Source organism: Gopherus flavomarginatus, chromosome 3 (genome assembly GCF_025201925.1).
Source record: "Gopherus flavomarginatus isolate rGopFla2 chromosome 3, rGopFla2.mat.asm, whole genome shotgun sequence".
NCBI lineage: Eukaryota > Metazoa > Chordata > Testudines > Testudinidae > Gopherus > Gopherus flavomarginatus.
Window position 1 is genome coordinate 41836156 of NC_066619.1, and position 15894 is coordinate 41852049.

General features: G+C 42.5%; 2 protein-coding genes across 9 annotated transcripts in view; one reads left to right on the forward strand and one right to left on the reverse strand.

Annotated features, from left to right (window-relative positions):
• SREK1IP1 (SREK1 interacting protein 1) overlaps window positions 1-548 on the reverse strand; it is a 28666-nt gene extending 28118 nt beyond the window's left edge. The window contains exon 1 of the mRNA XM_050947184.1: window positions 455-548. Within this exon, the coding sequence (XP_050803141.1) occupies window positions 455-467 (13 nt within the window). The 5' untranslated portion in view covers window positions 468-548. The remainder of the gene's footprint in view (window positions 1-454) is intronic.
• A 226-nt stretch (window positions 549-774) lies between these two features.
• CWC27 (CWC27 spliceosome associated cyclophilin) overlaps window positions 775-15894 on the forward strand; it is a 222219-nt gene continuing 207099 nt past the window's right edge. For 5 of the 8 annotated variants that reach the window (XM_050947029.1, XM_050947031.1, XM_050947034.1 and 2 more), the window contains exons 1-6: window positions 4961-5020; window positions 7315-7411; window positions 11844-11956; window positions 13510-13653; window positions 14385-14483; window positions 14718-14821. In XM_050947029.1, coding sequence (XP_050802986.1) covers window positions 4976-5020; window positions 7315-7411; window positions 11844-11956; window positions 13510-13653; window positions 14385-14483; window positions 14718-14821 — 602 coding nt within the window. In that variant the 5' untranslated portion in view covers window positions 4961-4975. Of the gene's footprint in view, window positions 917-4960; window positions 5021-7314; window positions 7412-11843; window positions 11957-13509; window positions 13654-14384; window positions 14484-14717; window positions 14822-15894 lie in introns of those variants that run through there. The other 3 variants (XM_050947030.1, XM_050947032.1, XM_050947033.1) reach the window with 3 other exon arrangements.

Genomic DNA, 15894 nt, shown 5'->3' on the forward strand with positions numbered 1-15894 from the left:
ATGCCAGACTAGATAATCACGATGAGCTCTTCTGGCCTTAACCTATCAATATAAACCAACTTTTCCACAACATGAAATCTGGATTTCTTTCCTTCAGTCTGTTTTGTTTTGTGGCTACTTCTCCTCCAGGCTGATACACGGTCCCCACTCGCTTTCTGGCTCTTTTAAAGCTTCACTTTGTGTTCTCACCCTGGCCACCTTTTTGTAGGCTTGGCCCGTCTGGTCTGGTCTGCTCTCCCACCTCGTCTATGGGGGCACTCTCCCCTCCGCCCCCTGCTCTTTACTCACTCTCCCAGGAGGGGTCCTGCCCCCTTCAAGTAAGGGCGACCGGATGTTTCACTGTGGGGCGCCCCCACGGCCCCGGGCAGCAAGGCTCCCTTCCTTGCCTCCCGCTCCAGGTGTCTCAGGGTCTCCTCGGGCGCCCGCTCCCCCCACGCCAGGGCGGGCCTCTCACCTGGCAGCGCCATGGGGCCAAGAGCTCTGCACCGTCTCCCCCAGCGGAGTCGAACCCAGGCAGTGGCGCTTCCCGGCCGGAGGCCTTTGGGCGGCGCACTCCGGGACGTACCATTAGACAGAGCTAGGAGGGGTGAGTGAAATCGCCCCGCTGACTGGCGGAGGAGCCGGGTCAGCCTCAGGATTAAGAGGCGCGACGGAGGCGGCACGTTTCTCTGCGCTTGTGCGGCTGCTCAGTGCTCGGCCTCTCGCCCCGGTTGCCTCCCCCCGCGCCGCGGCGCCGGATCCTGGGGTCCAAAATGGCGGGAGGTTCGCGGCGCTAGTCGGGGCTTTCGCAGCGCCGGGACTAGAGAGACAGCGGAGCTGGGTCCATCCTCGCTGCGCCCCCTCCCCAACGCCCTAGCCCGCCCCCGCCGCCAGCATGAGCAACATCTACATCCAGGAGCCTCCGACCAACGGCAAGGTGAGCCCCCGCCCCGGGCGCGCGTGAGGTGGGATGGAGCAAGGGACCAGCGTGAGGCTGGGAAAGGCGAAGGGAGCCAGGAGCGTGAGGGACAGCGCCACTGACCATCAGTCGGACTCCCATGATACAAATTGTTCCCGCACCCTGTGCATGTGCTACGCTTCTTGCAGGCGCAAGTTACGTTGGCGGACAGTGGCCTCCGTCAGCCTATAGCTCCTGTAACTGCAGGCTTGGCTGCTTGCTTCGGCGCTGCGCGTACTCACCAGGAGTGCATGGGTCGATGCAAAGTGCGTGCACCAAGGGTGCGTATCCCAGCCTGCAAACCGCTACCGTCTAGCGCAGGGATTCTCAACATGTTTCTCCCACACCCCCTAAAAACTCTACGACCCACTTGTGCCAGAACAATGGGTTCTCTGCATATAAAAGCCAGGGTCAGCGTTAGAGGGTAACACACAGGGTAATTGACTAGGGCCTTACGCCACAGAAGCCCCTGCAAAGCTAAGTTGTTCAGGCTTCAGCTTCAACCCCATGCGGTGGTGCTTCAGCTTTCTACCCTCGGCCCCAGCGAATCTAATGCTGCCTGGCAGACCCCCTGAAACCTGCTTGCGGCCCTGCAATCCTGGAGCCCTGGTTGAGAACCACTAGTCTAGCATGATGCCTTTTGGGAAGTTTTCTCCTGTGGTGGGATAGAAATGACTCACTCAGGCCATGGCTACACTCACACTTTACAGCGCTGCAACTTTCGCGCTCAGGGGTGTGAAAAAACACCCCCCTGAGCGCTGCAAGATACAGCGCTGTAAAGCGTCAGTGTAATCAGGGCGGCAGCGCTGGGAGCGCGGCTCCCAGCGCTGCACGCTACACCCGTAAGGGATGTGGTTTATATGCAGCGCTGGGAGAGCTCTCTCCCAGCGCTGCCGCTCCGACTACACTCACACTTCAAAGCGCTGCCGCGGCAGCGCTCTGAAATTCCAAATGTAGCCATACCCTCAGTGATCTCTGGGAGATGAGTCAAGTTCCCAGCATGCAACTTAGAATAATAGGGTTAGGAGGGACCCCAAGGGTTATCTATTCTAACCCCTTGCCAAGAGGCAGGATTTGTTGTGGTTAAACCAGTCAAGACAGATGACTCTCCTTCCTTTTAAAAATCTCCAGTGAAGGAGCTTCCAAAACTTCCTGAGGCAGTCTGTTCTATTGTCCTATTGTTCTTATGGCTATGAAGTTTTACCTGAGATTTAATCTAATTTAAATTTTCTCCATCCCATAATGTCATCCCTATCCCAAAGTTATTATGCTATTTTTTTAAAACCCACAAACCTGCATGGCACTTATAGCTGCCTGCCATCTCTGACAGAAGGATGGAGCCTGCAGAGCTCTGTGCTATTGTCATGAACGTTACAAATGCAGAACGCACAATCCTCTAGTAATAGCAGAGCTGCAGGAAGAACCGCAGCAACAGGGGACGTGATTTCTTTGAAGAGAGACTGCTGAGGGTCATAGCAAAAAATAATTCAAGGTTATTGATGGAGCACTGCGTCAGTGCTCATTTTTCAGGCCCACATTGGTGAGATCACATCATAGTGCAGGTTTGGGACAACGAACAGTGGCTGCACAACTTTCAGATGCAAAAGGCTGCCTTGTTGGATCTATTTGCGAAGCTCACTCAGCTCTCCAGTAAAGAGACACCAGAATGAGAGCTTTGCTGGCAGTTGAGAAGTGAGTGGCATTTCCACTGTGGAAGCTTGTGATGTCAGATTGCTACTGGTCAGTGGGAAATCATTTTGGAGTTGGAAAATCCACAGTAGGGACTGTTGTCATGCAAGTATGTGGGGCCATTAATCTTATTCTGCTGCACAGGACTGTGACTCTCAGTAATATGCAGGACATGCTGCATGGATTTGCAGCAATGGGGTTCCCAAGCTGTGATGGGGTGATAAACAGCACGCACATCCCTATATTGGTACCAGCTCACCTTGCCATAGAGTATATCAATAGAAAAGACTATTTTTTGGGATTATGCAAGCAGATCACTTGGTACGCATCACTGATATCAATGTGGATGGGAGAGGTGCGAGGGAGAGCAGAAGTCCATGATGTTTGCATCTTTAAGAACAGGACTGTTCAGAAAGCTGCAAGCAAGGACATTCTTTCCTGACTGTAAGGTTACCATTTGCAATATTAAAATGTCAGTAGTGATTCTGGGGGACCCAGCCTATCCCTCATTCCACAGCTCATGAAGCCATACGCCAGCCACCTCAACAGCACCGAGGAAAGATTCAGCTATCAGCTCAACAGATACAGAATGTACTTTTTGTAGACTGAAGGGATGCTGGCATAAAATTGCATCTCAGTGAGAATAATATTCCAACGGTTATAGCTGCCTGTGGTGTCTTGCATAATATCTGCAAATGGGGAAAAAACTACCTCTGACATGGAGCAGCCGGACACAAGGGCTGTTACAAGAGCTCAATATGGAGCTGTTGTGGTTGAGGGAGAGCTTGAAAGAGCACATTAATGGCCAGCTACAGTAATGTGCTGTATTAGAGTGTGCTCTGGCCCTGAAGTTTTGGGAGCGTTTAGGAATTCTATACAGCAAGTTATACATTTATAAATATTACACACATTTATAAATATTACATCTTTTGGTGAACCTGTGAATTATGAGGTGCTTGCTGTATGTATATAATTATTACACTGTGTTTCACTGAACCTGTGAGTTCTGTGATACTATACAGTTACAAGTAGTGTGTTTTGAGTACTTTGTACCTTCTGCCATATGTGTTGTGAAATCCAATGCTGAAATTAAAAAACAAAAAAAAAAACTCAAGTTTGAACAGAAATTAAAGCATGGAACTTTAGAATTAGAAAGACACAAAACATCCCTGTCCTGTTCATTGCACAAATGTAATGTAATGAAGGAGCTGAGGGAGAGGAAGTAAATTTCTGGCAAGGAGCCTGAGTGTGAACTTGGAGGGTTGTTGGGTATGGATGGGATAAGTATGGAACCATTTTTTTTGGGGGGGGGGTTGGTGGGAGGGAGGCGGGGGAATGGATTGTTAGGCAGCTTCCCCCATGCAGGCCCTGGCAGACCCCTAACCCCACTCAGACACCCACTCTACACATCCCCATGTGGCCCTACACCTCCTCCTCCTTTCCCTATGTGTCTCTATATCCCCACCCATTCCCCTGTCCCTATGTGTCCCTATGCCCCCACTCAACCATCCTCTGTCCCTATGCAGCTCTTCCCTGTCAACATGTGGCCCTGCGCCTCCACTCCCATTCGGCTCCTGCCTCAGTCTGTCCTCCCTCACTAGCCCTTATGAGCCCCTGTCTGACCCTCTCAGCACCCCACACTGTCTCCCCATAACCCCTGTCTTCTGACCTGGCCTGACAGGGGCTGCAAAGAAAGCAGGCTCTTTCTCTTCCCTAGCTGCCTGGGAGCTGCTGCTATTCTTGCACCACAGTGCCCTCTGGTGGGCAAAAGGTGGAACTGCAAAAACATTTTGGCAGAAGTTTTTTTTTCTGTGCAAAAAATTAAAAATATGAACAGCTCATTGATTGTGTATGCATGCAGTAGCACAGAATTCCCCCAGAAGTAATTCTGGCTACACATTCACCAACTGTCTCTCTTTCAGGTCAGTGTATGTGAAGCTGTGGTTGTCCTTATTGTCTCCCCAGCGTGGAGTTGGTAGGGGTAGGGATGTGGTCCATGATGCCATGTAGAATGTGGTTGGGGTGTAGAGAGCTGCCACACTTGTTCTCAGATGATTGCAAAGGCTGGTGAGTCCATGACTGTTGGACCTGTAGATCAAGAGTCTGCTGCATGTGTGTTTGCTGCTTGAGAACCCCCACTATATCCTGGTGCATCTCCCTTTCCTATTCCTGCTGAGACTCATCGACCTTCCTCCTGTCTGCTCTTTCCTTTGCCATATTGTCTGCCATATTTACCCTCCAGGCGCCTCTGTTCGTGGTCCGATGCAGAACTGGCTTGTAGGATCTCGCTGAACATATCTTTCCTATTCCCCTTCTTTCTCCTCCTTATCATGATCAGGCATTCTGCAGATGTGGAGGGGGTACCCCTCAAGGCTTCAATGGCAACACGTACAGGTAAAACATGTATCATTGAATTGACAGTCACAACAGAAAGGGAAGGTTGAGTCTCAAAACTCCCTTCCCTTATTCCCATAACATTTCTTTAATAAGTAATGCTTATTGATACTTTAGCTTTGGCATGCACAGCACCACTCTCCAGCCCTAGCCAGGGTGAGTATGGCCTGCCGGAGATGAAGGGAGGAGAATGAGGAGGGAATTAAGATTTTTGGTTGCATGAAGCAATAAAATTGTCGCCCTTATTTTCATAGGACAGTGGCACTGATTACTGGCACTATTTTCAACAAGTGGTAGTGATTTTCAGGGCTTTGGAGTTGTGCTCTGGCTCTGCTCCAGCTCCAGGCAAAAACCTGCAGCTCCACTGCTCCAGAGCTGCTCCATGCTCCAGCTCCAGGCTGTGCTCCAAAGCCCTGGTGATTTTAACTGATATCTCCCTTCTGAGAGAGCACAAACGCATAGAGAACACAGCTACTGCTGGTGTCCCAAAGCCACCCAGCCCTGTGTGCCACTTGACAAGTGCCTGCTGAAGTCATCATGGAGTGGTATAGGAAAGTGTCCTACCATGGAAGAAGAAATAAAGCTTCTATCCCTAAAAACCTCTGAGAGGATTGCAGAGCATCTCTATGAAACTTTTAGTGAGTTCTCTCAGGAGGATACACAGGGCATCCCTACGTACATCAACAGATTGCTCCTTCCCCCTACCTTATCTTACAGGGGAATAAAAAGGAGATAAAGACACCACTTTTATTTGTTGTATTGCCTCCACTTGTCATGTGAATGAAACAATGAAAAGTAGATACCTGTGGTCTCGTTAACTTGGGACTGGGCTGGACACCAGCTTTAAATTTAAATATTGTAAGGAAAAATGCATGCACACACTTACCTGAGGTCCCTTCCCCTTCATAAGGCTCATCCTGATGGGACTGGCTAGGTTGTGGTGGAGTCTCAAACAGGTCTTGGCTTGTGGCGTATCTGGACACACCTGCCCTGTGTCCTCTACTTTTTTCTCCCCTGTTCACGGCAGGGGTCACTGTAGCATGCTGTTCCAAGGTATCCATGGTTTCCTGTGGAGTGGCATGGCATGCAGCTTGATAGGTCTGTGGTGCATAGGGTGACCAGAGAGCAAGTGTGAAAAATCAGGATGGGGTGGGGAGTGAGAGGTGCCTGTATGAGAAAAAGCCTCAAATGTTGGGACTGTCTCCATAAAATTGGGACATCTGGTTACCGTAGTGGTGGTGCATCACCAGATCAATGGTTGGCCTATGCAGCCTTGTATGCCTGCCTCAGTTCCTTCCCTTTCGAGCAGTACTGCTGCTAATCCCTATTGTATCCCTTAACCTGTGTCCCTTGTGTAGTCTTTTTATAGACGTTTCTTGCATAGCTTCTTCTCTCTATAGGCCTAGGAGATGTAGTGCCTTCTGTGTATTCCAGGTGGGAATGCATTTAGTATGTGGAGCCAGCATGGTTGGCAGTTGGGCAGTTGCACACAACAAGGGAGAGCTGCTAGGTGTGCTTACCGAAGTGGGCAATCAGGAAAAGCCATTTCAAAAATAAAAGGGGTGGCTTCCAGTCCCCATGACCTCTGGGCAGCAGCGTTCACAACTGAGATTAGAGTGGTCACTGTTGCAAGGAACATTGTGGGACAGTGGGGGCATTGTGGGACAGTTGCTGGAGGAGGGGTAAGGGTAGCATAGCTTGACACAGTGTCAGATTCACTGTGTTAACCTTTGTAGGTTGACTGTGGCTCCAGGCCGTTTGAGGAGATGATTTTACTGCATCACAGTTATGAGCTTCTTACGTTGGCCAGAGAAAAAAATTGAGTGTAAGCACATGTACAAATAGGTTGACAAAAAGTAGATTACATCAACCTAACTTTATAGTGTAGACCAGACCTAATTTTACTACACTCCTGGCAGTAAAGTTATGCAAATACATGAGTGTTTGCAGGATCTGGGCCTAAATGGACAAGATAGACAAAAGTGGGAAAGGAAATAAATACAGAGAAGTGAAGAAACTTGCCCAGTGTCACACAGTGGACCACTGGCGATAAAGTTTTATGAAAACTATTCTTTGAGTTGTCTCTTATGTATCGGACAAACTGTAGGACAGTTAACATCTAGTACATTACAAAAGCTGCCACTGAAAACCAGACCAACTTCCTAATTTTGTTCTTGCATTCCTAAAATTAGATGAATTTTTTTACTCATGACTGTATTATTTGATCAGAGACTTCACCTGTAAATGTTTAAGTGCAATAAAATTAAATAGTGTATTTTCATATATTTTTATAGGTTTTACTGAAAACAACAGCTGGAGATATTGACATCGAGCTATGGTCAAAAGAAGCACCAAAAGCATGCAGAAATTTCATCCAGCTTTGTATGGAAGGTAATGATTGAGTTGGACAGTAGTTGTTGTTAATATTATTCAATGTACAGTATTGGTGACTTCTTACATTTTATGCTTTTTCATAAAATAGGAATCAGAGGAAGATTACACTAATGTCCACGGGAATTGACATTAAAATAGTTATCAGTGTGTGGGAAAACTAGAAGTGTTGAGAAATACAATGTTTTTCAAAGCTATCGAAAGAGACCTTAGACAAATAATTTTAAAAAGTATTTTAAAAATGTTTCTCAAATCCAATAGATAGCAGGTTATTACTGAACTACAATACATGAGAGACTTAGGAGGACTGACTTTGTGGGTATTTTGTAACATGTAACTATGTGCTTCAGTAAACTCATGAAATGATAGCCAAGCAGTCCAAGGAAGTCTCCTGAAAAATTACTTTGTGCATCACTTTCCTTTCCCTGCTTATGGCTTCCTGTTTTCTTTCAAAAACATTTTGAGGATTTTTAATACTTCATTGTACTGCCATTTCAGAGTGGTGGGAGCACTGTAATCCAGATCAAAGAAATTGGGGTTTGGGAATTAAAGGATCTGCCTTGGGAAAACCACACCATGGGAGCTTGTAGCTACACAGTATCTCCAGCTGGTGCCACTGTGTATGTATCTTTTAAGGGTAAGGTTCCTCATGACCCCTTCTGATATGTACTGTTTCTTGAAGATATCCTCTGTTCAGGAGATTTTCACCCCTGTCTTGTGCCTCCAACGTAAATCAAGCCCATCATTTCTTGTAGAGTTAGAACATATCTGTTTGAAAGGCATTCAGTCCTGGTATAAAGTCTTCAAGTGGTGGAGAATCCACTACATCCCTTGATAAGTTGTTCCAATGGTCAGTTACCCTAAAAATATATATATATTTTTAGTCTGAATTTGTCTAGTTTCCACTTCCAGCCATTGGATCTCATTATGCCATTGTCTGTCTGCTTAATTAAAGAGCTTTCTACTGCTGGAAATATTCTTCCCTTGTAGGTACTTATAGATGATGATCCAATCACCTCTCAGTCTTCTCTTGGATAATCTAAATAGATTGAGTTTCTTACCTTTCTAGTTGTAAGGCAAATTTTTCAGACCTCAAATCATTCTTGTAGCTGTTTTCTGAGCTCTTTCCAATTTTTCAATATTGTTTTTGAAACAGAGACACGAGAACTGGACTCAGTACTCTAGTAATGATCTCACTAATGCCATATGCGGAAGTAACACCAACTCCTACTTGATAATCCCCTGTTTATAGAGACAAAGATCGCTATAATCCTTTTAACAGCTGCATTACAGTGGGAGCTCATGATTGTTTCGTTATCCACCATGATCTTGAAGTCCTTTTCAGTTGCTGTTTTCTGGATACAGTACCCCCCTGGATGGAGGACTCTGTTCGAGGCCTAAACCATGGACCAAGGAGAAAACAATCCCAGATGAGACTATTATAGCAGTGAATTCCACATTTGTTGATGCTCCGAGCACTAAGAAGAGCACTGTGCTCCATGAGTTAGGGCAGTGACCCATGAAAAAGGTAATGTCTTTGTCTGTGCTTCAGAGATTGACATTGTCTTTTTCATGGTTCTTTGGTTTAGCTCAAGGAGCACAGTGCTTTAATCTGTCATGATTAATGCCATCTTTTTCCTCCTAGTCCGGTCTGCAACCCAGAAGTTATTTTTGATTCCCTCATCCCCATATTTATGCTTTGTCCAAATCCTGCCACTTCTTCCTCCATGGCTTCCTATCTGACCCTTCAACACTGTCCAGACATCAAAAGCTCTTGTCCAAGACTGAATCACATCCCATCTTGATTAACTCCTAGGCATCTCCTATCTTTCTAGCTTCATTCCCTTCCTATGATTTATATAAGTTCTCCTCCCCAGCGAAACCCTCCATAGACCTGCCTTTGTCCAGGCATCAAGTTCAGTTTTCTTGTCAATTTCTTCATGGGCCTAAATAAATCTGTTCTTCCTTAGTTATCCACTCATCTCATTGTGTTGCTCCAATGTGCTTTGCTAATTATGCCAGCTATGGATACAAGTTACTCCTACATAATGCCTCCAGGTGTTCTTCCATACTGCTGTTTATAGATGGAATGCCTTCCTTGAAATCATCGGAAAGGCAAATACAATTCTCCTCTTAAGACCCACCAGTGCTGTGATGCTTACAAAAAAATAAGCAATTATTGACCGTTAGATTAATAGTTTTTTAAGGCCAGGGGGACCATTAGAGTAATCTAATATGACTTCTTCTTTAACACAAGAGAAGGAACTTCATCTAGTGATTTCTGCATCAAGTCCATAACTTCTGTTTAAGCTATAGCATATCTTTTAGACTGACAACCAATCTCTATATAAGAATATTTAGGTTCAGGGGCAGATGAGGATAGTTTTTGTTGTTTTTTTTCCCCAAAATTTAAAAAAAAACAAACCACCTTCTAAATGGTTTGGAATCATCAAGTTGTACCCTTATAGCTAGCCCAAGTTGCTGCATCATTTTATTAGGTTTTTCATCTTCCTTCCCCCTCCTCTCCTTGGCCCTCCTATTGTTTGTTTGCTTTGAATTTATCTCTTTAAGGCAACAACTGTCTTCTTGTTTGTTTCTTCAGCACCTTGAACAATGGGGCCTTTGAGCACTGCTAAAATATAATGAGAGGGGCTTCTCAAGAAACATAAATTGGCCAAATGCTATGAAGTAACAATTTTACGCTGATAATTAATTTGAATATCTGATTTATGGCACCTAGTTTACAACACTATCCTAAACACACAGAGTGCTGGAATAATGTATTACTATGTCATAATTATGAGGCTTGCTGGGAAGGGAGCAAAAGTTCATGTTTTAAATGAGATTAGTAGAGAGAGAGAGTAAAGTTTGTTTTCTGTAGTCAGAACAATAACATTACTAATGTGGTGAAAAAATATTTAAAATATGTGAAGACTTCTTGAACTTGGCATATTTTAAATGGAAATATCTCTGTCTACAGTATAAAATTTGTAAGTCATCCATTGTCTTAAAATATCATGTTTTTTTAATTGGCCTGCTACATATATCAAGCAGAGTTAAATTTTCACCTCCCAGGAGCTGTTTTGATTTCCCTATAATAAAACCAAGAAGCACAATAGACTCAGTATTTCAGAGTCTGATTGGAGCACCATATAAGGTGAAACTGATGAATGCTTGTCAGTGTTGGTGTGTAGCCAATACCATTGTTTGGCCATACTAAATTATAGATGTATATGTAAAGCTTTGGTCATAGAGATAGAAGAAAAGAATGAAAGGAGGAAAAACCTTCCATGCTCAAAGTGTGAGAGTAGAGCCCTGTTCTGTCAATTTTAAGAACTTTTATACTCTTAACAGCTGATCTATTACGGCAGGGTGGCAGTTAATTTAGCAATATTGGCAACATGCCTTCTTATGTTCTTGTTTTATTTTTTTAACACAGCTGTTTTTATATCCGGTCACGTACGTGATAGTGGTGTTATACTTATTTTCTTGAACACTTGATAACTGACAATAAGAAATTATTTGCATGGAAAAACCCAGCATTGTGACAAATAATTTGGAGTATGCAGTTTATTTTTCTCACATTTATTGATATAGCTTGTATGTAGTTTTTAGCTCCATTAATCCACATAAACTAATCTTCAGGTTAGGAAATGAAGAATTACCCCACAACTTTGATTGTGTAGTGATTGGTGGAAATATAGTGCTAGAATATTCCTACTATTTTAAGCTCCTGATGATTATATTAGAGCAGAAGTCTAAAAAATGAGATACTGTAGAACAAACACAGACACATTGGACTTAATTCTCCTTTTATGCTGATCTTCGTCAGTAATAACGCAAAGTCCTTGGTAAAAGAAGTGTATGGGACAGGAGAACGAGGTCTATTAAGACTATCTGGGAAATGTCTTCTTTTGTTTCCAGCTTTTATCTATCAATATTATCCTTTCAGTGACATGTAATGCCTTCAAGTGTACCGCAACACAGCAAACTGTTCTGTATTGTATATTAGTGTGTTTAATTTTGACACCATTGTCTTGAAAATTTTAAGATGTTTACCTGATCACACATCTTATGGTACTTCCCAGTTCATATAAATGGAATATCTTAACACTGAAAATTGAAACAGAAGTTGAAAATCGACAAAACTTGAGTCAAAGCTCAAGTTCTAACTTCTGTACACATAATAATAATACCTAGCCCTAGATCTCAAAGTACTCTATAAATGTGGACAGTATCACTATTCTCAGATGGGAGAAACTGAGACACAGGACAGCAAAGTGACTTACCCAGCAGGCTAGTTGTAGAGCCAGAAATAGGTTCCCTGAATCCCACTCTAGTGTTGTAGCCACAAGGCCACATTGCTTACACAATAAGTGTACTTTTAGAATAATTTAAAAATATCTATAGTAAATATTCCTTTTCTTTGCAGGTTATTATGACAACACAATATTTCACAGAGTTGTGCCTGATTTTATAGTGCAAGGGGGAGATCCCACTGGTACTGGATCAGGTGGAGAGTCAATCTACGGGCTCCCCTTCAAGGTAGGTATCTGTATAGCTTGTTTTTAATTACTGCATATTCATTTTCAAGTGACTTTACTAATAGAAGAGATTGCTGAAACAAAGCTCACACAAGAAATTAATCTTTTATCTTGTACAGTGATTGCTTGCACATCTTGTGCCTCCATTTTTGCATGCACAGTTCCAGAATCTGTCTGTATTGTACCCATGGTACTGTTGTGGAAACTCAACCACACATTGAGTTTGGATCAGATCAGCCTGAGGCTCCTTTATTGATTACAAGCGCAGGGGGGAGTAAGGGTGTGGACTCACCCCTGCGGTGCCTCCTGCTGGTCATCTCCAGGAATTAGCTCTCCAGCCGTGGAGTGCCCTCTGCAGGTCGGTGATCCACCTTACCTCACTGTGGCCCCCGTGTCCCTCCTAGGACCTGGTGCCCTTTTATCTGGGGTGCTGCCTCCTGGCAGTAACCCCACAGTTCTGGGTCTCCCCTTCCCAGGGGAACCTCCACCCACTATCCCTACTTTGCTTCAGTCTTGGCTACTGCCAGTCATCATTTATCCCCCGTTCACTGGGGCAAACTGCAGTGTATCAGCCACTCATCACAGGCGAAGGAGTTTGGACCTGCTGCCTCTGCCTACCCATGGGCTTCCCCTTTGCAATCCCAGTACCCAGTTGGCCTTGCCCTAGGCCTGCAGCCTGGGGGGTTTCAAGGCCAGAGCTCCCCAACTCCTCTTGCCTTCCCCCAGCCCTGCTCCACCTTAGGTACGCAGGTGCTCTCGCTAGCAGCCATGCCCTTCTCCCTCTAAAGGCAGAAAGGGAGTATTTGCACCTGGCTTCCCTGGCCTTTGTAGGGCCGGCTGAGTCTGTTTGGGGCATGGCCATAGCTGAGGCTGTTTTTCCTCCAGTCAGCCCAGCTTCTCCCCTGCCACAGCCCTCTCGAAATACCGGTACTATTAAAATCTATTGCAGAGATCCCATTGATTTTTTAATAGGAACTAGATTTTTCTGAGATGCAACATTTAACCTATAAAATATGATAGTTTTGATGTCACAAGAAAAATGCAAGTTTTAGCCTTTTTTTTTTTTTTTTTTTTTTCCTAATAGGAAAGATTGTGTTTAAATACTAGGTTTCTTTTTTCTTTTTTTTTTTCAATCACATCTATATTATTGCTTTGAAGTTGACAAATATTTTTCCATTTCTTAGCCTGGTTAACAAGAAGCTCTTAAGCTTGCACTTAAAAAAAAAAAATCATGTATTTGTTTTCATTGTTGATCTGGGAGTAGTTTTTGATGTTTCCATCAAGAGGAGTAATTGTGTGCTTATTCATATTGGTATAACAGAAAATTGAGAGAAATGATGAAAGAATGGAAATTTTGTTTAAAATCTTTTCAATTCAAGATCTCCAGGTGTTATCATTAAGCACCATCCTTGTGTAGAAAATAATGTTGTTTTGGTACAACACTGTAAATTTTTCAAACCCAAGAAATTTTGCTTTATGTAAATAGGGTGCTGTTTACTGGTTAAACAAGTGCAAAATTAAAATTGCATACTAAACCATCTCTTTATTTTGAAGGATGAATTCCACTCACGATTGCGTTTTAATCGAAGAGGACTGGTTGCTATGGCAAATGCTGGAGCTCATGATAATGGCAGTCAGTTTTTCTTCACACTGAGCCGTGCAGATGAACTTAACAACAAGCACACCATTTTTGGAAAGGTTCGTTAGAGTTATGACTTGAATAATGGTTTTGACAAAGGCAATTAAATGTACTTCTAAATTCAGAGAATGTTTTCATATTATCTTAGTACTTCACGCAGCTCAAATGCATTTTTGCTACTTTCAAAGTTATTTTAGTGTTTAAGAACATCTCTGTTTTTGTCTGTCTCCATGCCTGACATTGATCTCAATTGGTAGTTTCCCTTAATAGATAATATTCCATTGCTTTTCTACTAAATTGAACCTTTACAATACACTTTTTCAGACTAATCTAATAAAATTAAAAGTGCTCTGATTGTTGCATATATACTGTTTTTCTACTATTAATAAAATATTAATTTAGAAATACAATTAGAATATCATTGTTCAAGAACAACCCAAACAAGTGAAAGCAATAAAATGATGATGGTTTCAAGGAAATTGTCGAGTAGATTAGTTCTGTAGTCTACAGAACTTTTTAAATTTTATTTTCAATTCACCGGTCCCATCACTAACTTTTGCGGCAGTTAAATAGTTCTTAAACATAGAATCAGGTTGTTAAAGAGGAGAGTCATGTTGTATTTAAAATATCTGTAGCCATATGTAATCTAAATTTAGATATCCCTCTTTCATATATTCAAAATTATTTACATAACAATTTCCTTAAATTTTGCAGAATAATTAACAAGCAATCTGAAAATTGATAGGCTTTGAAATAACTAACTTTAAAAAAACTTCCGTGAATTTGCTAGATTACTGGGGACACCATATACAATATGTTACGACTGACAGAAGTAGAAATTGACAAAGAAGAAAGACCACTCAATCCACACAAAATAAAAAGTAGTGAGGTATGTATTGCGGTTAATTAAAATATTCTATTTTTTTCTTTGTCTTCAAACAATTATATTGTAGTAGGATGTATTAGCATTTATCTGAGTGGGTTATGTATTATTGCTCAATAAATAATTTTCAAAATAGTAGTATGTTTTTTAAGAGAGTCATATTTTTAAAGACATAAGCTTTCTAAATGACAGCAAAATGCTTATTAAATATTTTATCCAAATATTTAACTTTTTCCTTAGGTTTTGTTTAATCCTTTTGATGACATCATTCCAAGAACAAATAAAAAGCTGAAAAAGGACAAACCAGGGGAAGAAGTAAAAAAGTCAAAATCCAAAGGCACAAAGTAATTATACTTCATACGTGGGCTTCTTAAAAATTTTATACAGCTCTAATTATAAAATTATTTGTCTTTTTCTATGATATGCTAGTGCCCTTGTATAGTACCTTGTATAGTAAATGTGGTACCTGATTTTTTCCAAGATGGGAGTGCATAAAAATTGTGTTCATATTTTAGCAATTTGTCCCTTTTCCTTTTATTTCTTAATTCCGAATATTATAGTTGGTAAAAAGATTGTTTACATACAGTTGCAGGTATAAAATTTCAGTATTATATGTGCAAACTACAATTTAAAAAAAACTGTTTAAAGAACAGTAAGATTGCAAAGTGAAGCAGTTATAAATTAAGAAATGCCAGAATAAAGGGTGCATATTCTGCAACCTTAATATGGGCCTCTGGTATGTATGCATCATGATAAAGCCTCTGGTTTCATGATTATATACTACTTAGTCCAAGGCACCGTCACCTCATTCTGTGCATCAGACTGATGGTGTTCTCAGAATGAATCAATACTCTTGTGAGTGACAAAGTCTTCTGCAGGACTCCATATTTGGTGCAGGAATTGGAAAGCGTATAGTTAATAAGGCAAGGGATTGCAAGCAAAGTGGTCTTATGGTCAAGAAAATTGAATTCCATTCTGGAGAATTGGATTCTATCCCTGCCTGTGCCACAGAGTTCCTCTGTGATGTTGGGAAAGTTGGGAAATATTCACAATTGGCCACTAACTATGTGTTTCTTATTTTCTGGATGTCAAGTGGGACACAATTGGTGTCAAATTTGCAGAAGTGTAGAGTACTCACTTCTGCAGCTGAAGTTTGGGAGACGTGTTTTGAATGTAAAAGGTGCTATAAAAATGCTAGGTACTCTGGAAAGATCAGTCTTTCAGCGTCTCAAGTTTAGCACCCATAATTAGTGGACACTTTTTTGACAATTTTTCCCTGAATATCTTTATGCCTTGGTTCCCCAACTGTAAAATGGGAGAATACCATCACTTAATCTCATAGAGGTGTTGTATTGATAAATTCATTTATATTTGTGAAGCACTAAGATTCTACGGTAGGAGTACCATATCAACATCG